At 47.4% G+C, this 24,119-nt stretch overlaps 1 protein-coding gene across 1 annotated transcript in view; it reads right to left on the reverse strand.

Moving 5' to 3' along the window:
- LOC311103048 (attractin-like) overlaps positions 1–23,712 on the reverse strand; it is a 92,855-nt gene extending 69,143 nt beyond the window's left edge. The window contains exon 1 of the mRNA XM_084144552.1: positions 23,267–23,712. Coding sequence (XP_084000678.1) covers positions 23,267–23,553 — 287 coding nt within the window. The 5' untranslated portion in view covers positions 23,554–23,712. The remainder of the gene's footprint in view (positions 1–23,266) is intronic.
- Between the last annotated feature and the right edge of the window lie 407 nt (positions 23,713–24,119).

Genomic DNA, 24,119 nt, shown 5'->3' on the forward strand with positions numbered 1-24,119 from the left:
CCTTTGACAGCTTTGCACACTCTTGGCATTCAGAATATGGTTGTAGACAGACCAGGTAGAGACTAAAACAACCATATGGCCTCAGCCAAGTACAGACTAAAACAACCATATGGCCTCAGCCAAGTAGAGACTAAAACAGACATATGGCCTCAGCCAAGTAGAGACTAAAACAACCATATGGCCTCAGCCAAGTAGAGACTAAAACAACCATATGGCCTCAGCCAAGTAGAGACTAAAACAACCATATGGCCTCAGCCAAGTAGAGACTAAAACAACCATATGGCCTCAGCCCAGTAGAGACTAAAACAACCATATGGCCTCAGCCAAGTAGAGACTAAAACAACCATATGGCCTCAGCCAAGTAGAGACTAAAACAACCATATGGCCTCAGCCCAGTAGAGACTAAAACAACCATGTGGCCTCAGCCAAGTAGACCGACTAAAACAACCATATGGCCTCAGCCAAGTAGAGACTAAAACAACCATATGGCCTCAGCCAAGTAGAGACTAAAACAACCATATGGCCTCAGCCAAGTAGAGACTAAAACAACCATATGGCCTCAGCCAAGTAGAGACTAAAACAACCATATGGCCTCAGCCAAGTAGAAACTAAAACAACCATATGGCCTCAGCCAAGTAGAGACTAAAACAACCATATGGCCTCAGCCAAGTAGAAACTAAAACAACCATATGGCCTCAGCCAAGTAGAGACTAAAACAACCATGTGGCCTCAGCCAAGTAGAAACTAAAACAACCATATGGCCTCAGCCAAGTAGAAACTAAAACAACCATATGGCCTCAGCCAAGTACACAGACTAAAACAACCAAGAGCCTAGTGCAGAAATTGCTATTTTTGTAGCACCAAACAACAATAATTCTCTGACCAATAGACAGCTAGATGCCATTGCCTTTGCCTCCCTGTTGGCCCGCAGAAGGGTTTTATTGGATTGGAACTCTATCAACCCTCCCTTGGCCTCTCTCTGGCTCAAAGATCTGATGCTGTTCCTAAAATTAGAAAATATTAAGTATACCATTCGAGGGTCAACCAACTCATTTTATTCCACCTGGGACCCGATGATATCCTATTTTGAACAGCTCCAAACACTTCCGCCAGATTAATACTCTCGGCCCCACCCCTTGAGGTTACTGCTATATAGGCCTATAAGATCACCTAATCACCTTAAAATTGTTAGGCTATTACATTTTTGCTTGTATTGAAGTAACATTGTTGTATACAGTTGTCATAACTTGCCCTCATGGGCTGAGGATCAAAGATGCCGGCTAGGCAAAGGTTTGAACACCCCCTCTCCTGGGGGCCAGTTTTATGACCGGTCATAAATACCGGGCAGACTTTCTCTTCCTTGCCATGAAGTATTGGGAGAAAGGACCCCTTTGTTAACAGAGATTCTTCCCGCCAAAACTCCAACATCAAAAAGTAGACTACGAAACAATATTTCTACCACAAAGAATGTGGGAAATGGTCGGTGGGGACTTAAAGAAAGTGGGGACCATTGCAAAATGGTGAAACTCTCAACCTCGACACAAGGTGAAGTAGAAGACAATGCACTAGACCTTATCATCTCAGTCTGCAGCTGGCATGGATAGTCGTCTAGAGAACTTTCACTAAAGACACGAGTTGGGAAGGACAATGGGGCGGCGAAGAGGGAAAGACCCAAGGGGCGGCGCGCAATTGGCCCAGCGTCGTCCAGGGTAGGGGAGGGAATGGCCGGCAGGGATGCAGCTCAGTTGATAGAGCATGGCGTTTGCAACGCCAGGGTTGTGGGTTCGATTCCCACAGGGGGTATGAAAAAATTAAATAATGTATGCACTAACTGTAAGTCGCTCTGGATAAGAGCGTCTGCTAAATGACTAAAATGTAAAATGTAAATGTTTAACCGCTGGTACATCTGAGGTATCTATTCTAACAGATCAACTCTACGAACTACAGGGTATGCTGAAGTATCCATTCTAACCACCACTACGACCAGAAACTCTACCAAGGTCATTGGGATCTCTGTTGGGCAAACCAGAGTCCTACATCATCAACTCAACGATCGTGGAGAGCTACACGTAAATACATGTTGCATTTCTAATCCGAATGAGCTGTTAGTGGGGTTTTAAGCATTTGTATTTCCTTGAGCGTAGTTTCCAAAGTAACCACGATAATTTGAATCTCTGTCTCTCCCTTCCACTCTGACCCTCCTTCTACCCAAGCATTCATGCCATTATTAGTCCAGTCCACTAGGGACCTGTTTTCATTGTATTACGTTAGTAATCAATAACCTGTGTGTGTGTGTGTGTGTGTGTGTGTGTGCTTGTGCTTGTATTGTGTTATTATTTAGTTAGTAAATAAATAAATAAATAATTAAGCCAATTTGTGTATTGCTGATTCATCAATAAGGTTAGGGTTCTTGCAGGTTCAAGGATTATGCGACATTCAGAATGAGACTGATAACAGTCACTTATTAAATAATTACCTCTTATCGATATAACATATATAATCGATAAGAGTTTAATTCGGGAGATGGTAACTCGTTAAACAACTTATTCCGTGGTGCCCCAAATTCCTGATGAGTTAATTGTTACATTATTAATTTAATTGAGTGACAATTAAACATAGTTGATTCGATAAATAACAGTTATACATTAAAGTAAGTCATGTCACGACACAGTGCAGTTGGAAAGTATTCAGACCCCTTCCCTTTTTCCACTTTGTTACATTACAGCCTTATTCTAAAATGGATTAAATTGTTTTTTTTTCTCATTAATCTACACAAAATACACCACAATGACAAAGTGAAAACAGATTTAGAAATTTTAGCAAATGTATTAAAAATACAAAACTGAAATATCTTATCTACATTAGTATTCAGACCCTTTGCTATGAGACTCGAAATTGAGCTCAGGTGAATCCTGTTTCCATTGATCATCCTTGAGATGTTTCTACAACTTGATTGGAGTCCACCTGTGGTAAATTCAATTGATTGGACATGATTTGGAAAGGCACACACACCTGTCTATATATAGGTCCCACAGTTGACAGTGCTTATTAAATCATTACCTCTTATCAAATCAAATTGTATTGGTCACATGCGCCGAATACAACAGGTGCAGACATTACAGTGAAATGCTTACTTACAGCCCTTAACCAACAGTGCATTTATTTTAAACAAAAAAAGTAAAAATAAAAACAAACAAAAAAAGAGTGTTGAGAAAAAAAAGAGCAGAAGTAAAATAAAGTGACAGTAGGGAGGCTATATATACAGGGGGGTACCGTTGCAGAGTCAATGTGCGGGGGCACCGGCTAGTTGAGGTAGTTGAGGTAATATGTACATGTGGGTAGAGTTAAAGTGACTATGCATAAATACTTAACAGAGTAGCAGCAGCGTAAAAAGGATGGGGTGGGGGGGCAGTGCAAATAGTCCGGGTAGCCATGATTAGCTGTTCAGGAGTCTTATGGCTTGGGGGTAGAAGCTGTTGAGAAGTCTTTTGGACCTAGACTTGGCACTCCGGTACCGCTTGCCGTGCGGTAGCAGAGAGAACAGTCTATGACTAGGGTGGCTGGAGTCTTTGACAATTTTGAGGGCCTTCCTCTGACACCGCCTGGTATAGAGGTCCTGGATGGCAGGAAGCTTTGCCCCAGTGATGTACTGGGCCGTATGCACTACCCTCTGTAGTGCCTTGCGGTCGGAGGCCAAGCAGTTGCCATACCAGGCGGTGATGCAACCAGTCAGGATGCTCTCGATGGTGCAGCTGTATAATTTTTTGAGGATCTGAGGACCCATGCCAAATCTTTTTTGCCAAATCAGTCTCTGGGAGTGTGGTGCCAGGAAAATAACCTCTCACTCAACGTCAACAAAACAAAGGAGAAACAGCAGAGGGTGCACCCCCCTATCCACATCGACAAGACCGCAGTGAAGAAGGTGGAAAGCTTCAAGTTCCTTGACGTACACATCACCGACAAACTGAAATGGTCCACCCACGCAGACAGTGTGGTGAAGAAGGCGCAACAGCGTCTCTTCAACCTCAGGAGGCTGAAGAAATGTGGCTTATCACCTAAAACCCTCACAAACTTTTACAGATGTACAATTGAGAGCATCCTGTCAGGCTGTATCACCGCCTGGTATGGCAACAGCACCGCCCACAACCGCAGGACTCTCCAGAGGATGGTGGGTCTACCGAACGCATTACCGGGGGCAAACTACCCGCCCTCCAAGACACATACAGCACCAGATGTCACAGGAAGGCCAAAAAGATCATCAAGGACATCAACCACACGAGCCACTGCCTGTTCACCCCGCTATCATCCAGAAGGCGAGGTCAGTACAGGTGCATCAAAGATGGGACCGAGAGAATGAAAAACAGCTTCTATCTCAAGGCCATCAGACTGTTAAATAGCCATCACTAGCACATTAGAGGCTGCTGCTGCCTATTGAAATCACTGGCCACTTTAAGAAATGGAACACTAGTCACTTTAATAATGTTTACATATCTTGCACTACTCATCTCATATGTATATACTGTATTAAATTCTATAATATTCTACTGTATCTTAGTCCATGCCGCTCTGACATTGCTTGTCCATATACAGTGGGGAAAACAAGTATTTGATACACTGCCAAATTTGCAGGTTTTCCTACTTACAAAGCATGTAGAGGTCTGTAATGTTTATCATAGGTACAATTCAATTGTGAGAGACAGAATCTAAAACAAAAATCCAGAAAATCACATTGTATGAGTTTTAAGTAATTCATTTGCATTTTATTGCATGACATAAGTATTTGATCACCTACCAACCAGTAAGAATTCCAGCTCTCACAGACCTGTTAGTTTTTCTTTAAGAAGCCCTCCTGTTCTCCACTCATTACCTGTATTAACTGCACCCGTTTGAACTCGTTACCTGTATAAAATACACCTGTCCACACACTCAATCAAACAGACTCTCCTTTCCACAATGGCCAAGACCAGAGAGCTGTGTAAGGACATCAGGGATAAAATTGTAGACCTGCACAAGGCTGGGATGGGCTACAGGACAATAGGCAAGCAGCTTGGTGAGAAGGCAACAACTGTTGGCGCAATTATTAGAAAATGGAAGAAGTTCAAGATGACGATCAATCACCCTCGGTCTGGGGCTCCATGCAAGATCTCACCTCGTGGGGCATCAATGATCATGAGGAAGGTGAGGGATCAGCCCAGAACTACACGGCAGGACCTGGTCAATGACCTGAAGAGAGCTGGGACCACAGTCTCAAAGAAAACCATTAGTAACACACTACACCGTCATGGATTAAAATCCTGCAGCACACTCAAGGTACCCCTGCTCAAGCCAGCGCATGTCCAGGCCCGTCTGAAGTTTGCCAATAACCATCTGGATGATCCAGAGGAGGAATGGGAGAAGGTCATGTGGTCTGATGAGACAAAAATATAGCTTTTTTGTCTAAACTCCACTCGCCGTGTTTGGAGGAAGAAGAAGGATGAGTACAACCCCAAGAATACCATCCCAACCGTGAAGCATGGAGGTGGAAACATCATTCTTTGGGGATGCTTTTCTGCAAAGGGGACAGGACGACTGCACCGTATTGAGGGGAGGATGGATGGGGCCATGTATCGCAAGATCTTGGCCAACAACCTCCTTCCCTCAGTAAGAGCATTGAAGATGGGTCGTGGCTGGGTCTTCCAGCATGACAACGACCTGAAACACACAGCCACGGCAACTAAGGAGTGGCTCCGTAAAAGCATCTCAAGGACCTGGAGTGACCTAGCCAGTCTCCAAACCTGAACCCAATAGAAAATCTTTGGAGGGAGCTGAAATTCTGTATTGCCCAGCGACAGCCCGAAACCTGAAGGATCTGGAGAAGGTCTGTATGGAGGAGTGGGCCAAAATCCCTGCTGCAGTGTGTGCAAACCTGTTCAAGACCTACAGGAAACGTATGATCTCTGTAATTGCAAACAAAGGTTTCTGTACCAAATATTAAGTTCTGCTTTTCTGATGTATCAAATACTTATGTCATGCAATAAAATGCAAATTAATTACTTAAAAATCATACAATGTGATTTTCTGGATTGTTGTTTTAGATTCCGTCTCTCACAGTTTAAGTGTACCTATGATAAAAAATTACAGACCTCTACATGCTTTGTAAGTAGGAAAACCTGCAAAATCGGCAGTGTATCAAATACTTGTTCTCCCCACTGTATGTATATATTCTTAAATCCCATTCCTTACTTTTTTGTGTGTGTTGGGTATATGTTGTGTAATTGTTAGATATTACTGCACTGTCGGAGCTAGAAGCACAAGCATTTCGCTACACCCGCTATAACATCTGCTAAACACGTGTATGTGACAAATAACATTTGATTTAATTTGATGTCGAGCAAAAACCAAGCCATGAGGTCGATGGAATTGTCCGTAGAGCTCCGAGACAGTATTGTGTCGAGGCACAGATCTGGGGAAGGGTACCAAAACATTTCTGCATCATTGAAGGTCCCCAACAACACAATGGCCTCCATCATTCTTAAATGGAAGAAGTTTGGAACCACCAAGACTCTTCCTAGAGCTGGCCGTCGGGCCAAACTGAGCAATTGGGTGAGAAGGGCCTTGGTCAGGGAGGTGTCTGTAATACCTACATGTTTCAAGCAGACCACCATAGTCCCTGTGCCCAAGAAAGCGAAGGTAACCTGCCTAAATGACTACTGACCCGTAGCACTCACATCTGTAGCCATGAAGTGCTTTGAAAGGCTGGTCATGGCTCACATCAACACCATCATCCCAGAAACCCTAGACCCACTCCAATTCGCATACCACCCCAACAGATCCACAGACGACGCAATCTCAACCGCACTCCACACTGCTCTTTCCCACCTGGACAAAAGGAACACCTATGTGAGAATGCTGTTCATTGACTACAGCTCAGCGTTCAACACCATAGTGCACACAAAGCTCATCACTAAGCTAAGGACCCTGGGACTAAACACCTCCCTCTGCAACTGGATCCTGGTCTTCCTGACGGGCCGCTCCCAGGTGGTAAGGGTAGGTTACAACACATCCGCCACGCTGATCCTCAACACGGGGGCCCCTCAGGGGTGCGTGCTCAGTCCCCTCCTGTACTCCCTGTTCACTCATGACTGCATGGCCAGGCACGACTCCAACACCATCATTGAGTTTGCCGATGACACAACAGTGGTCGGCCTGATCACCGACAACGACAAATCAGCCTATAGGGAGGAGGTCAGAGACCTGGCCGTGTGGTGCCAGGATAACAACCTCTCCCTCAACGTGATCAAGACAAAGGAGATGATTGTGGACTACAGGAAAAAAGAGAGGACTGAGCACGCCCCCATTCTCATCGACGGGGCTGTAGTGGAACAGGTTGAGAGCTTCAAGTTCCTTGGTGTCCACATCACCAACAAACTATCATGGTCTGAACACACCAAGACAGTTGTGAAGAGGACACGCCAAAGCCTATTCCCCCTCAGGAGACTGAAAAGATTTGGCATGGGTCCCCAGATCCTCAAAAAGCTCTACAGCTGCACCATCGAGAGCATCCTGACTGGTTGCATCACTGCCTGGTATGGCAACTGCTCGGCATCCGACCGCAAGGCACTACAGAGGGTACTGCGTACAGCCCAGTACATCACTGGGGCCAAGCTTCCTGCCATCCAGGAGCTATTTACTAGGCGGTGTCAAAGGAAGGCAAAAAAAATTGTCAAAGACTCCAGTCACCCAAGTCATAGACTGTTCTCTCTGATTCTGCATGGCAAGCGGTACTGGAGCGCCAAGTCTAGGTCCAAAAGGCTCCTTAACAGCTTCTACCCCCAAGCCATCAGGCCCTAATCTATGGATTTCACATGACTGGGAATACAGATATGCATCCATTGGTCACATACACCTTTAAAAAAAATGTAGGGCCATGGATCAGAAAACTAGTCAGTATCTGGTGTGACCACCATTTGCCTCATGCAGAGAGTTCGCATGGAGTTGATCAGGCTGTTGTTTGAGGCCTGTGGAAAGTTGTCCCACTCCTCTTCAATGGCTGTGCGAAGTTGCTGGATATTGGCGGGAACTGCAACACGCTGTCGTACACATCGATCCAGAGCATCCCAAACATGCTCAATGGGTGACATGTCTGGTGAGTATGCAGGCCATGGAAGAACTGGGACATTTTCAGCTATCAGGAATTGTGTACCATAACCCCACCACCACCATGGAGCACTCTGTTCACAACGTTGACATCACCAAATGGCTCGCCAACACAACGCCATACATGCTGTCTGCCATCTGCCCGGTACAGTTGAAACCGGGATTCATCCTTGAAGAGCACATTTCTCTAGCGTGCCAGTGGCCATCGAAGGTGAGCATTTGCCCACGGAAGTCGGATACGACGCAGAACTGCAGTCAGGTCAACACCCTGGTGAGGACAACGTGCACGCAGATGAGTTTCCCTGAGACGGTTTCTGTCAGTTTGTGCAGAAATTCTTTGTTTGTCCAAGCCCACAGTTTCATCAGCTGTCCGGGTGGCTGGTCTCAGATGATCCTGCAGGTGGAGAAGCCGGATGTGGAGGTCCTGAGCTGGCGTGGTTACACGTGGTCTGCGGTTGTGAGGCCGGTTGGACGTACTGCAAAATTCTCTAAAAAGACGTTGGAGGCAGCTTATGGTAGAGAAATTAACATTCAACTCTCTGACAACAGCTCTGGTTGACATTCCTGCAGTCAGCATGCCAATTGCACGCTCCCTCAACTAGAGACATCTGTGGCATTGTGTTGTGTGACAAAACTGCACATTGTAGAGTGGCCTTTTATTGTTCCCAGAACAAGGTGCACCTGTGTAATGATCATGCTGTTTAATCAGCTTCTTGATATGCCACACCTGTCAGGTGGATAGATTATCTTGGCTAAGGAGAAATGCTCACTAACAGGGATGTAAACATATTTGTGCCCAAAATTTGACAAATAAGCTTTTTGTGCGTATGGAACATTTCGGGGATATTTTATTTCAGCTCATGAAAAACGTACGTTCATATTTTTGTTCAGTATACATCGTGCACGCCTGTTCGCAAAACTATGTGGAGATATGGGATCAGAGCATGACAATATTCTATTTCACACCAATTCTTGGTAATCGAGGGGGAGTGCTGGAAAGATTTCCGAATTGAGAGAGGAACTGTTGTCATTCGCTGATTCACCTGTCTCGGTGGACTAATCCAGACACCTGTCTCATTCAGGTCTGTCTGAGTGGACTAATCCAGACACCTGTCTGTTTCACACCTGTCTCAGTGGACTAATCCAGACACCTGTCTGATTCACACCTGTCTGAGTGGACTAATCCAGACACCTGTCTGATTCACACCTGTCTCAGTGGACTAATCCAGACACCTGTCTCATTCAGGTCTGTCTGAGTGGACTAATCCAGACACCTGTCTGATTCACACCGTCTCAGTGGACTAATCCAGACACCTATCTGATTCACACATGTCTCAGTGGACTAATCCAGACACCCGTCTCATTCAGGTCTGTCTGAGTGGACTAATCCAGACACCTGTCTGATTCATACCTGTCTGAGTGGACTAATCCAGACACCTGTCTGATTCACACCTGTCTCAGTGGACTAATCCAGACACCTATCTGATTCACACATGTCTCAGTGGACTAATCCAGACACCTATCTGATTCACACCGTCTCAGTGGACTAATCCAGACACCTGTCTGATTCACACCGTCTCAGTGGACTAATCCAGACACCTATCTGATTCACCTGTCTCAGTGGACTAATCCAGACACCTATCTGATTCACCTGTCTCAGTGGACTAATCCAGACACCTGTCTGATTCACACCTGTCTCAGTGGACTAATCCAGACACCTGTCTGATTCACACCTGTCTCAGTGGACTAATCCAGACACCTGTCTGATTCACACCGTCTCAGTGGACTAATCCAGACACCTGTCTGATTCACCTGTCTCAGTGGACTAATCCAGACACCTGTCTGATTCACCTGTCTCAGTGGACTAATCCAGACACCTGTCTGATTCACCTGTCTCAGTGGACTAATCCAGACACCTGTCTGATGCACACCTGTCTGATTCACACCTGTCTCAGTGGACTAATCCAGACACCTGTCTGATTCACCTGTCTCAGTGGACTAATCCAGACACCTGTCTGATGCACACCTGTCTGATTCACACCTGTCTCAGTGGACTAATCCAGACACCTGTCTGATTCACCTGTCTCAGTGGACTAATCCAGACCCCTATCTGATTCACACCGTCTCAGTGGACTAATCCAGACACCTGTCTGATTCAGGTCTGTCTGAGTGGACTAATCCAGACACCTGTCTGATTCACACCTGTCTGAGTGGACTAATCCAGACACCTGTCTCAGTGGACTAATCCAGACACCTATCTGATTCACACATGTCTCAGTGGACTAATCCAGACACCTGTCTGATTCACACCGTCTCAGTGGACTAATTTCACCTGTCTCAGTGGACTAATCCAGACACCGGTCTCATTCAGGTCTGTCTGAGTGGACTAATCCAGACACCTGTCTGATTCACACCTGTCTGATTCACACCTGTCTCAGTGGACTAATCCAGACACCTGTCTGATTCACACCTGTCTCAGTGGACTAATCCAGACACCTGTCTGATTCACCTGTCTCAGTGGACTAATCCAGACCCCTGTCTGATTCACACCTGTCTGAGTGGACTAATGCAGACACCTGTCTGATTCACACCTGTCTGAGTGGACTAATACAGACACCTGTCTGATTCACACCTGTCTCAGTGGACTAATCCAGACCCCTATCTGATTCACACCGTCTCAGTGGACTAATCCAGACACCTGTCTGATTCAGGTCTGTCTGAGTGGACTAATCCAGACACCTGTCTGATTCACACCTGTCTGAGTGGACTAATCCAGACACCTGTCTCAGTGGACTAATCCAGACACCTATCTGATTCACACATGTCTCAGTGGACTAATCCAGACACCTGTCTGATTCACACCGTCTCAGTGGACTAATTTCACCTGTCTCAGTGGACTAATCCAGACACCGGTCTCATTCAGGTCTGTCTGAGTGGACTAATCCAGACACCTGTCTGATTCACACCTGTCTGATTCACACCTGTCTCAGTGGACTAATCCAGACACCTGTCTGATTCACACCTGTCTCAGTGGACTAATCCAGACCCCTGTCTGATTCACACCTGTCTGAGTGGACTAATCCAGACACCTGTCTGATTCACACCTGTCTGAGTGGACTAATACAGACACCTGTCTGATTCACACCTGTCTCAGTGGACTAATCCAGACACCTGTGATTCACCTGTCTCAGTGGACTAATCCAGACACCTGTCTGATTCACACCTGTCTGAGTGGACTAATCCAGACACCTGTCTGATGCACACCTGTCTAATTCACACCTGTATCAGTGGACTAATCCAGACACCTGTCTCATTCAGGTCTGTCTGAGTGGACTAATCCAGACACCTGTCTCATTCAGGTCTATCTCAGTGGACTAATCCAGACACCTGTCTGATTCACACCTGTCTGAGTGGACTAATCCAGACACCTGTCTGATTCACACCTGTCTGATTCACACCTGTCTGAGTGGACTAATCCAGACACCTGTCTGATTCACACCTGTCTGAGTGGACTAATCCAGACACCTGTCTGATTCAGGTCTGTCTCAGTGGACTAATCCAGACACCTGTCTGATTCACACCTGTCTGATTCACACCTGTCTCAGTGGACTAATCCAGACACCTGTCTGATTCACACCTGTCTGAGTGGACTAATCCAGACACCTGTCTGATTCACACCTGTCTCAGTGGACTAATCCAGACACCTGTCTTATTCACCTGTCTCAGTGGACTAATCCAGACACCTGTCTGATTCACACCTGTCTGAGTGGACTAATCCAGACACCTATCTGATTCACACCGTCTCAGTGGACTAATCCAGACACCTGTCTGATTCACACCGTCTCAGTGGACTAATCCAGACACCTATCTGATTCACCTGTCTCAGTGGACTAATCCAGACACCTGTCTGATTCACACCGTCTCAGTGGACTAATCCAGACACCTATCTGATTCACCTGTCTCAGTGGACTAATCCAGACACCTATCTGATTCACCTGTCTCAGTGGACTAATCCAGACACCTGTCTGATTCACACCTGTCTCAGTGGACTAATCCAGACACCTGTCTGATTCACACCTGTCTCAGTGGACTAATCCAGACACCTGTCTGATTCACACCGTCTCAGTGGACTAATCCAGACACCTGTCTGATTCACCTGTCTCAGTGGACTAATCCAGACACCTGTCTGATTCACCTGTCTCAGTGGACTAATCCAGACACCTGTCTGATTCACCTGTCTCAGTGGACTAATCCAGACACCTGTCTGATGCACACCTGTCTGATTCACACCTGTCTCAGTGGACTAATCCAGACACCTATCTGATTCACACCGTCTCAGTGGACTAATCCAGACACCTGTCTGATTCACACCGTCTCAGTGGACTAATCCAGACACCTATCTGATTCACCTGTCTCAGTGGACTAATCCAGACACCTATCTGATTCACCTGTCTCAGTGGACTAATCCAGACACCTGTCTGATTCACACCTGTCTCAGTGGACTAATCCAGACACCTGTCTGATTCACACCTGTCTCAGTGGACTAATCCAGACACCTGTCTGATTCACACCGTCTCAGTGGACTAATCCAGACACCTGTCTGATTCACCTGTCTCAGTGGACTAATCCAGACACCTGTCTGATTCACCTGTCTCAGTGGACTAATCCAGACACCTGTCTGATTCACCTGTCTCAGTGGACTAATCCAGACACCTGTCTGATGCACACCTGTCTGATTCACACCTGTCTCAGTGGACTAATCCAGACACCTGTCTGATTCACCTGTCTCAGTGGACTAATCCAGACACCTGTCTGATGCACACCTGTCTGATTCACACCTGTCTCAGTGGACTAATCCAGACACCTGTCTGATTCACCTGTCTCAGTGGACTAATCCAGACCCCTATCTGATTCACACCGTCTCAGTGGACTAATCCAGACACCTGTCTGATTCAGGTCTGTCTGAGTGGACTAATCCAGACACCTGTCTGATTCACACCTGTCTGAGTGGACTAATCCAGACACCTGTCTCAGTGGACTAATCCAGACACCTATCTGATTCACACATGTCTCAGTGGACTAATCCAGACACCTGTCTGATTCACACCGTCTCAGTGGACTAATTTCACCTGTCTCAGTGGACTAATCCAGACACCGGTCTCATTCAGGTCTGTCTGAGTGGACTAATCCAGACACCTGTCTGATTCACACCTGTCTGATTCACACCTGTCTCAGTGGACTAATCCAGACACCTGTCTGATTCACACCTGTCTCAGTGGACTAATCCAGACACCTGTCTGATTCACCTGTCTCAGTGGACTAATCCAGACCCCTGTCTGATTCACACCTGTCTGAGTGGACTAATCCAGACACCTGTCTGATTCACACCTGTCTGAGTGGACTAATACAGACACCTGTCTGATTCACACCTGTCTCAGTGGACTAATCCAGACCCCTATCTGATTCACACCGTCTCAGTGGACTAATCCAGACACCTGTCTGATTCAGGTCTGTCTGAGTGGACTAATCCAGACACCTGTCTGATTCACACCTGTCTGAGTGGACTAATCCAGACACCTGTCTCAGTGGACTAATCCAGACACCTATCTGATTCACACATGTCTCAGTGGACTAATCCAGACACCTGTCTGATTCACACCGTCTCAGTGGACTAATTTCACCTGTCTCAGTGGACTAATCCAGACACCGGTCTCATTCAGGTCTGTCTGAGTGGACTAATCCAGACACCTGTCTGATTCACACCTGTCTGATTCACACCTGTCTCAGTGGACTAATCCAGACACCTGTCTGATTCACACCTGTCTCAGTGGACTAATCCAGACCCCTGTCTGATTCACACCTGTCTGAGTGGACTAATCCAGACACCTGTCTGATTCACACCTGTCTGAGTGGACTAATACAGACACCTGTCTGATTCACACCTGTCTCAGTGGACTAATCCAGACACCTGTCTGATTCACCTGTCTCAGTGGACTAATCCAGACACCTGTCTGATTCACACCTGTCTGAGTGGACTAATCCAGACACCTGTCTGATGCACACCTGTCTAATTCACACCTGTATCAGTGGACTAATCCAGACACCTGTCTCATTCAGGTCTGTCTGAGTGGACTAATCCAGACACCTGTCTCATTCAGGTCTATCTCAGTGGACTAATCCAGACACCTGTCTGATTCACACCTGTCTGAGTGGACTAATCCAGACACCTGTCTGATTCACACCTGTCTGATTCACACCTGTCTGAGTGGACTAATCCAGACACCTGTCTGATTCACACCTGTCTGAGTGGACTAATCCAGACACCTGTCTGATTCAGGTCTGTCTCAGTGGACTAATCCAGACACCTGTCTGATTCACACCTGTCTGATTCACACCTGTCTCAGTGGACTAATCCAGACACCTGTCTGATTCACACCTGTCTGAGTGGACTAATCCAGACACCTGTCTGATTCACACCTGTCTCAGTGGACTAATCCAGACACCTGTCTTATTCACCTGTCTCAGTGGACTAATCCAGACACCTGTCTGATTCACACCTGTCTGAGTAGACTAATCCAGACACCTGTCTGATTCACACCTGTCTGATTCACACCTGTCTGAGTGGACTAATCCAGACACCTGTCTGATGCACACCTGTCTGATTCACACCTGTCTGAGTGGACTAATCCAGACACCTGTCTGATTCAGGTCTGTCTCAGTGGACTAATCCAGACACCTGTCTGATTCACACCTGTCTGATTCACACCTGTCTCAGTGGACTAATCCAGACACCTGTCTGATTCACACCTGTCTGAGTGGACTAATCCAGACACCTGTCTGATTCACACCTGTCTCAGTGGACTAATCCAGACACCTGTCTTATTCACCTGTCTCAGTGGACTAATCCAGACACCTGTCTGATTCACACCTGTCTGAGTAGACTAATCCAGACACCTGTCTGATTCACACCTGTCTGATTCACACCTGTCTGAGTGGACTAATACAGACACCTGTCTGATTCACACCTGTCTCAGTGGACTAATCCAGACACCTGTCTGATTCACCTGTCTCAGTGGACTAATCCAGACACCTGTCTGATTCACACTGTCTCAGTGGACTAATCCAGACACCTGTCTGATTCACACCTGTCTGATTCACACCTGTCTGAGTGGACTAATCCAGACACCTGTCTGATTCACCTGTCTCAGTGGACTAATCCAGACACCTGTCTGATTCACACCTGTCTGATTCACACCTGTCTGAGTGGACTAATCCAGACACCTGTCTGATTCAGGCCTGTCTCAGTGGACTAATCCAGACACCTGTCTGATTCACCTGTCTCAGTGGACTAATCCAGACACCTGTCTGATTCACACCTGTCTGATTCACACCTGTCTGAGTGGACTAATACAGACACCTGTCTGATTCACACCTGTCTCAGTGGACTAATCCAGACACCTGTCTGATTCACACCTGTCTGAGTGGACTAATCCAGACACCTGTCTGATTCACCTGTCTCAGTGGACTAATCCAGACACCTGTCTGATTCACACCTGTCTGAGTGGACTAATCCAGACACCTGTCTGATTCACACCTGTCTCAGTGGACTAATCCAGACACCTGTCTGATTCACACCTGTCTGATTTTGGCCTGTCTGAGTGGACTAGTCCATTGTGGAGGCTGCGGGGGTGGCACACCAGTATCCCCAGTAGTACATTTACCAGTAATTACCGTCATTTATCATCTACAATGTTTGTTTGGTTACGGTCATTTCTGTTAATGCATTCAATAGATTATTATTACAGTCTTACTGTTGTCATTGTAGGAGTGGACACTGTTCGCAGAGCGAAACAACCTTGGCTACACTTGTGAGAAAATACGTTTTGGTTTATTTCATTCCATGGGCGGCAGGTAGCTTAGTGGTTAAGAGCGTTGTGCCAGTAACCGAAATGTCGCTGGTTCTAATCCCCGAGCCGACTAGGTGAAAAATCTGTCGATGTGCCCTTGAGCAAGGCACTTAACCCTAATTGCTCCTGTAAGTCGCTCTGGATAAGAGCGTCTGCTAAATGACTAAAAAAAAATATATATATATATATATATATATATATATATATATATATTTTTTACAAGTTGTCAATTTATTAATTGTCTTTTGTTTGGCTCCTGTCAATCTTGAGTAAGGACACGCACCCGATTATGCATAGAAGTAGGCCTGGGCTACCTGGCCTGCTAAATGTAGGCCTATAAATGTGCCCATTTGGGGATCTGATACTATTTCTGATTGTCTTAACTCACCATCACTGTGGAGCTTCTCAAAGTATTGTTTATTCGCCTCAAACAGCAAGTAAACTAAGTTTGTTTTTACATCCATTGAGAATGGCAATAGTTTGTCAACGTAGCATATTTGAAAAATCTTTCCAGCTCTCTCCCTTTCGATAACCACTCAGCATGAAAGGGGAAAATAAATGTCATGCTCTGATCCGGGTGGAAACGTCAGAAAATACCTGATTACTTCTTATCCCTTGCACAAATAGCCTACAGCTGTGTCTGTCTGTCCAGAGCTCACTGGCGCGGGAAACTGAAGGCTGAGGGCCCAGGAAACTGCTAGCATGAGCTGCTTCGGGCCGGACCCAAGTTAATACAATGTTTCAAGTTCGTTGCAGACAGGCCATGTGTAGCTAATGTGATTTAAAGTATATTTATTAATTTAAGGATATTTTCTACCTGCGGGCTGCAATGTTGCTATTTGTTGGCTTTATGTTAACTTTTTACATAATGGCAATAGAAGTTACTTTTAGATTTGTATCATTTTCATTTAGATATAATTTGGATTAACCACATGACATTGATTTTGAGATATGAAGACTATTATAAATGAAATTAAACTGTTCCACGAAAATGTGTATATAAAAACCATCAAATTTTTTTGGGGTCGGGGACAGTCCTACTGGCTACACACGGAGTGATAGACAAATGCGCGCACCACACAGACAAACGGGGCAATATTGCTGGAAATTAATTGGCAGATATTGTGTTAGGTTTAACTTTTTGAGCCAATAGTGGCTAACAAGGGGTGGGATAATGTTAATGTTGCCTTGATTAGATAGTAGCTGGGAGCTTGCGGTGTCGGATACTAGTGACATTTGTTTATGACAGTTTGCGGTGGAACACATGAAAATTGCATGTACTTTCACAATTGTTTGGCGAGCTACTCAATAGGTGGGCTGCAAGCTATAGGTAGATCGCTATAGACCTGTTGGAGACCCATGCTTTATAGGTATCTAGTATGAATGCTGGGAAGAATACGTGCTTACTAGTGCTGAGCAATTAGTGCTTTTTGAGATCGGTTTGGTTATAAAAAATAAACTACGGTTGTCAATTTTGATTAATTTTAACATTAAATGCATTATGAAATAATGATATTAAAAGGTTTTTTTCCATCTACCTGCCACAGAGAGAGTTAGTTAGCCCTTCCAGCAGCTTCCACACCACTTCCAGATGTTAAATTTTTTATTTTACCTTTATTTAACTAGGCAAGTCAGTTAAGAACAAATTCTTATTTACAATGACGGCCTACACCGGCCAAACCCGGAGGACGCTGGGCCAATTGTGCCCCGCCCTATGAGACTCCCAATCACGGCCGGTTGTGATACAGCCTGGAATCGAACCAGGGGGTCTGTAGTGACGCCTCAAGCACTGGGATGCAGTGCCTTAGACCGCTGCACCACTCGGTCTGTATTGACGCCTCAAGCACTGGGATGCAGTGCCTTAGACCAGATAATGGTGATGAATGAATGGCTGCAGGTCTAAAGTGGTGCACCAGGATGTCAAACCATCATAATCAATTTCCCTTCACAGACCATAGCCAGTTAAATGTCAATTTCTAGACCACTGAGATTTGAGACGCTGCTACTGAACAGAAATACAGCTTGATGCAGCTCTGTCTTCCCTGACCTGCTGCATGACATCATCAGACTGAGACAGACTACATCAACAGACTGAGACAGCAGGACACAGACAGACGCAGAATCGCATTAATGGAAATGAAGGCTGTTCTAAATCTCCTAACCTGCTATGAAAAGTAACTTCTCCTGTACTGCATCTAGTCCAAACCGGCAGGCCTGCCCGCAGAACAGGTTCCGAACCGGCAGGCCTGCCCGCAGAACAGGTTCCGAACCGGCAGGCCTGCCCGCAGAACAGGTTCCGAATAACGAGTTACACCAACAGACACACGACCGTCAGGACAGTCAGCTAGCCTCCATTACCATGGACAGTCAGCTAGCCCCCATTACCATGGACAGTCAGGACAGTCAGCTAGCCCCCATTACCATGGACAGTCAGGACAGTCAGCTAGCATCCATTACCATGGACAGTCAGCTAGCCCCCATTACCATGGACAGTCAGGACAGTCAGCTAGCCTCCATTACCATGGACAGTCAGGACAGTCAGCTAGCCCCCATTACCATGGACAGTCAGCTAGCCTCCATTACCATGGACAGTCAGGACAGTCAGCTAGCCTCCATTACCATGGACAGTCAGCTAGCCTCCATTACCATGGACAGTCAGCTAGCCTCCATTACCATGGAAAGTCAGGACAGTCAGCTAGCCTCCATTACCATGGACAGTCAGGACAGTCAGCTAGCCCCCATTACCATGGACAGTCAGGACAGTCAGCTAGCCTCCATTACCATGGACAGTCAGCTAGCCTCCATTACCATGGACAGTCAGGACAGTCAGCTAGCCTTCATTACCATGGACAGTCAGGACAGTCAGCTAGCCCCCATTACCATGGACAGTCAGCTAGCCTCCATTACCATGGACAGTCAGGACAGTCAGCTAGCCTCCATTACCATGGACAGTCAGGACAGTCAGCTAGCCTCCATTACCATGGACAGTCAGCTAGCCTCCGTTACCATGGACAGGACAGTCAGCTAGCCTCCATTACCATGGACAGTCAGGACAGTCAGCTAGCCTCCATTACCATGGACAGTCAGCTAGCCTCCATTACCATGGACAGTCAGCTAGCCTCCGTTACCATGGACAGGACAGTCAGCTAGCCTCCATTACCATGGACAGTCAGCTAGCCTCCATTACCATGGACAGTCAGGACAGTCAGCTAGCCTCCATTACCATGGACAGTCAGCTAGCCTCCATTACCATGGACAGTCAGGACAGTCAGCTAGCCTCCATTACCATGGACAGTCAGGACAGTCAGCTAGCCTCCATTACCATGGACAGTCAGGACAGTCAGCTAGCCTCCATTACCATGGACAGTCAGCTAGCCTCCATTACCATGGACAGTCAGGACAGTCAGCTAGCCTTCATTACCATGGACAGTCAGGACAGTCAGCTAGCCCCCATTACCATGGACAGTCAGCTAGCCTCCATTACCATGGACAGTCAGGACAGTCAGCTAGCCTCCATTACCATGGACAGTCAGGACAGTCAGCTAGCCTCCATTACCATGGACAGTCAGCTAGCCTCCATTACCATGGACAGTCAGCTAGCCTCCGTTACCATGGACAGGACAGTCAGCTAGCCTCCATTACCATGGACAGTCAGGACAGTCAGCTAGCCTCCATTACCATGGACAGTCAGCTAGCCTCCGTTACCATGGACAGTCAGCTAGCCTCCGTTACCATGGACAGTCAGCTAGCCTCCATTACCATGGACAGTCAGGACAGTCAGCTAGCCTCCATTACCATGGACAGTCAGGACAGTCAGCTAGCCTCCATTACCATGGACAGTCAGCTAGCCTCCATTACCATGGACAGTCAGGACAGTCAGCTAGCCTCCATTACCATGGACAGTCAGGACAGTCAGCTAGCCTCCATTACCATGGACAGTCAGCTAGCCTCCGTTACCATGGACAGGACAGTCAGCTAGCCTCCATTACCATGGACAGTCAGCTAGCCTCCATTACCATGGACAGTCAGGACAGTCAGCTAGCCTCCATTACCATGGACAGTCAGCTAGCCTCCATTACCATGGACAGTCAGCTAGCCTCCGTTACCATGGACAGGACAGTCAGCTAGCCTCCATTACCATGGACAGTCAGCTAGCCTCCATTACCATGGACAGTCAGGACAGTCAGCTAGCCTCCATTACCATGGACAGTCAGCTAGCCTCCGTTACCATGGACATTCAGCTAGCCTCCGTTACCATGGACAGTCAGGACAGTCAGCTAGCCTCCATTACCATGGACAGTCAGCTAGCCTCCATTACCATGGACAGTCAGGACAGTCAGCTAGCCCCCATTACCATGGACAGTCAGCTAGCCTCCATTACCATGGACAGTCAGGACAGTCAGCTAGCCTCCATTACCATGGACAGTCAGGACAGTCAGCTAGCCTCCATTACCATGGACAGTCAGCTAGCCTCCATTACCATGGACAGTCAGGACAGTCAGCCAGCCTCCATTACCATGGACAGTCAGGACAGTCAGCTAGCCTCCATTACCATGGACAATCAGGACAGACAGCTAGCCTCCATTACAATGGACAGTCAGCTAGCCTCAATTACCATGGACAGTCAGGACAGTCAGCTAGCCCCCATTACCATGGGCAGTCAGGACAGTCAGCCAGCCCCCATTACCACGGACAGTCAGCCAGCCTCCATTACCACGGACAGTCAGCTAGCCTCCATTACCACGGACAGTCAGCTAGCCTCCATTACCACGGACAGTCAGCTAGCCTCCATTACCACGGACAGTCAGCTAGCCTCCATTACTACTGACAGTCAGCTAGCCTCCATTACCATGGACAATCAGGACAGACAGCTAGCCTCCATTACAATGGACAGTCAGCTAGCCTCAATTACCATGGACAGTCAGGACAGTCAGCTAGCCCCCATTACCATGGGCAGTCAGGACAGTCAGCCAGTCCCCATTACCACGGACAGTCAGCTAGCCTCCATTACCACGGACAGTCAGCTAGCCTCCATTACCACGGACAGTCAGCTAGCCTCCATTACCACGGACAGTCAGCTAGCCTCCATTACCACGGACAGTCAGCTAGCCTCCATTACCACGGACAGTCAGCTAGCCTCCATTACCACTGACAGTCAGCTAGCCTCCATTACCACTGACAGTCAGCTAGCCTCCATTACCACGGACAGTCAGCTAGCCTCCATTACCACTGACAGTCAGCTAGCCTCCATTACCACTGACAGTCAGCTAGCCTCCATTACCACTGACAGTCAGCTAGCCTCCATTACCACTGACAGTCAGCTAGCCTCCATTACCACTGACAGTCAGCTAGCCTCCATTACCACTGACAGTCAGCTAGCCTCCATTACCACTGACAGTCAGCTAGCCTCCATTACCACGGACAGTCAGCTAGCCTCCATTACCACTGACAGTCAGCTAGCCTCCATTACCACTGACAGTCAGCTAGCCTCCATTACCACTGACAGTCAGCTAGCCTCCATTACCACTGACAGTCAGCTAGCCTCCATTACCACTGACAGTCAGCTAGCCTCCATTACCACTGACAGTCAGCTAGCCTCCATTACCACGGACAGTCAGCTGCCTCCATTACCACGGACAGTCAGCTAGCCCCCATTACCACGGACAGTCAGCTAGCCCCCATTACCACGGACAGTCAGCTAGCCCCCATTACCACGGACAGTCAGCTAGCCCCCATTACCACGGACAGTCAGGACAGTCAGCTAGCCCCCATTACCATGGACAGTCAGCTAGCCTCCGTTACCATGGACAGGACAGTCAGCCAGCCTCCATTACCACGGACAGTCAGCTAGCCTCCATTACCATGGACAGTCAGGACAGTCAGCCAGCCTCCATTACCACGGACAGTCAGCTAGCCCCCATTACCATGGACAGTCAGCTAGCCCCCATTACCATGGACAGTCAGCTAGCCCCCATTACCATGGACAGTCAGCTAGCCCCCATTACCATGGACAGTCAGCTAGCCCCCATTACCATGGACAGTCAGGACAGTCAGCTAGCCCCCATTACCATGGACAGTCAGCTAGCCCCCATTACCATGGACAGTCAGGACAGTCAGCTAGCCTCCATTACCATGGACAGTCAGCTAGCCCCCATTACCATGGACAGTCAGGACAGTCAGCTAGCCTCCATTACCATGGACAGTCAGCTAGCCTCCACTACCATGGACAGTCAGGACAGTCAGCTAGCCTCCGTTACCATGGACAGTCAGCTAGCCCCCATTACCATGGACAGTCAGGACAGTCAGCTAGCCCCCATTACCATGGACAGTCAGCTAGCCCCCATTACCATGGACAGTCAGCTAGCCCCCATTACCATGGACAGTCAGGACAGTCAGCTAGCCCCCATTACCATGGACAGTCAGGACAGTCAGCTAGCCCCCATTACCATGGACAGTCAGGACAGTCAGCTAGCCCCCATTACCATGGACAGTCAGGACAGTCAGCTAGCCCCCATTACCATGGACAGTCAGCTAGCCCCCATTACCATGGACAGTCAGGACAGTCAGCTAGCCCCCATTACCATGGACAGTCAGGACAGTCAGCTAGCATCCATTACCATGGACAGTCAGGACAGTCAGCTAGCCCCCATTACCATGGACAGTCAGGACAGTCAGCTAGCCCCCATTACCATGGACAGTCAGGACAGTCAGCTAGCCCCCATTACCATGGACAGTCAGCTAGCCCCCATTACCATGGACAGTCAGGACAGTCAGCTAGCCCCCATTACCATGGACAGTCAGGACAGTCAGCTAGCCCCCATTACCATGGACGGTCAGCTAGCCACCATTAACATGGACAGTAAGGACAGTCATTGTGTAACTCAATTATGTTACTTATAGATTATTTGGATATGAAGCGCAAAAATGCTAATATAGGTACCATTGACTTGCATTGGAAATGATAAAAAGTTCGCAGTGGCCATGTAAACAAAACTCCTACAGAAGACGCCTTCGTCCAATGACTTATGTGTAATGTAATGGAGCTGAGAGTCATGATCAAGCGCCAGGCGTGGGAGACAGAAAGACAGATGGGGAGGTCTCTCCTCTGCTCTGCAGAAGAAGAGGGAGATGGAATAGAGAAGGTGGGGACCGACGTTGCTAGATTGTTCAAACAATAAGGATAGGTGGTAAACGTAAGAACAGTCGTAGGCAGCGATTCTCACCTGAACCTTCCTCCGCAGTGTTGGCATTGGTCCCCGACCCAGCCGGGGCTGCACACACAGTTGCCCGTTGCCGTGTTGCATTGCCCATTCATGCACGGTTTATCGCATTCTTTCGCATCGGTGATAGCGGGCAGTCCAAGGAGCAGCCCGAACGCGGAGAAAAGGAGCAGTGTTTGGAGCATCAAGCCCCGGCCACCGACCTCCACCAGCCCGCTGCTCAGGCTCAGGCTCCGGCTCCGGCTGCAGCCAGCATCACAGCAGGCCCTCCGCCGTATCGCCCCGTCCATTCTCACAAAATACGTCTACTGCTTGAAACAGGTCGGCGCCACCAGCGACCGGTTTGGTTTTCAAACTCTGTGGTAATCCGAGAGGGACACAGTTGTTGATAGAATGATTCCTATCTCCTTGTTGTGAGCGATTTTAATGTCGTTCTCCGGTGGCTACAATCCCACCACCGCGTATTGACATCCGGAAGTGGACTTTATCAGACACGGAAATGCGTAACGATTGACAGATGGCGCGAGGCCTTGAATTGTATAATGGGAATTCCAATTTAATTTGTTCCATTAAGTTTATGGTCATTTTTATCTAACACATTATTGAATACATACTTACACTTTATAAATACACCCCCAATTATAGATGTTATTTATTTATTATAAAAAATAAAATAAAAAGGGGGGGGGGGGGGGGGGGTGTAGATCAGCTTTAATATTGTAGATAGATTGTAGTTTCCATCAATGTAATTGTCTGCATCACTTCAAATCCCCCATATATTTTTTGAAAATATATATATATATATACATACAGACACATAAATAATAAGCCATTTAGCAGACGTTTTTATCCAAAG

The sequence above is a fragment of the Coregonus lavaretus genome (genome assembly GCF_964263955.1).
Source record: "Coregonus lavaretus genome assembly, chromosome: 27".
Taxonomy (NCBI): Eukaryota; Metazoa; Chordata; class Actinopteri; order Salmoniformes; family Salmonidae; genus Coregonus; species Coregonus lavaretus.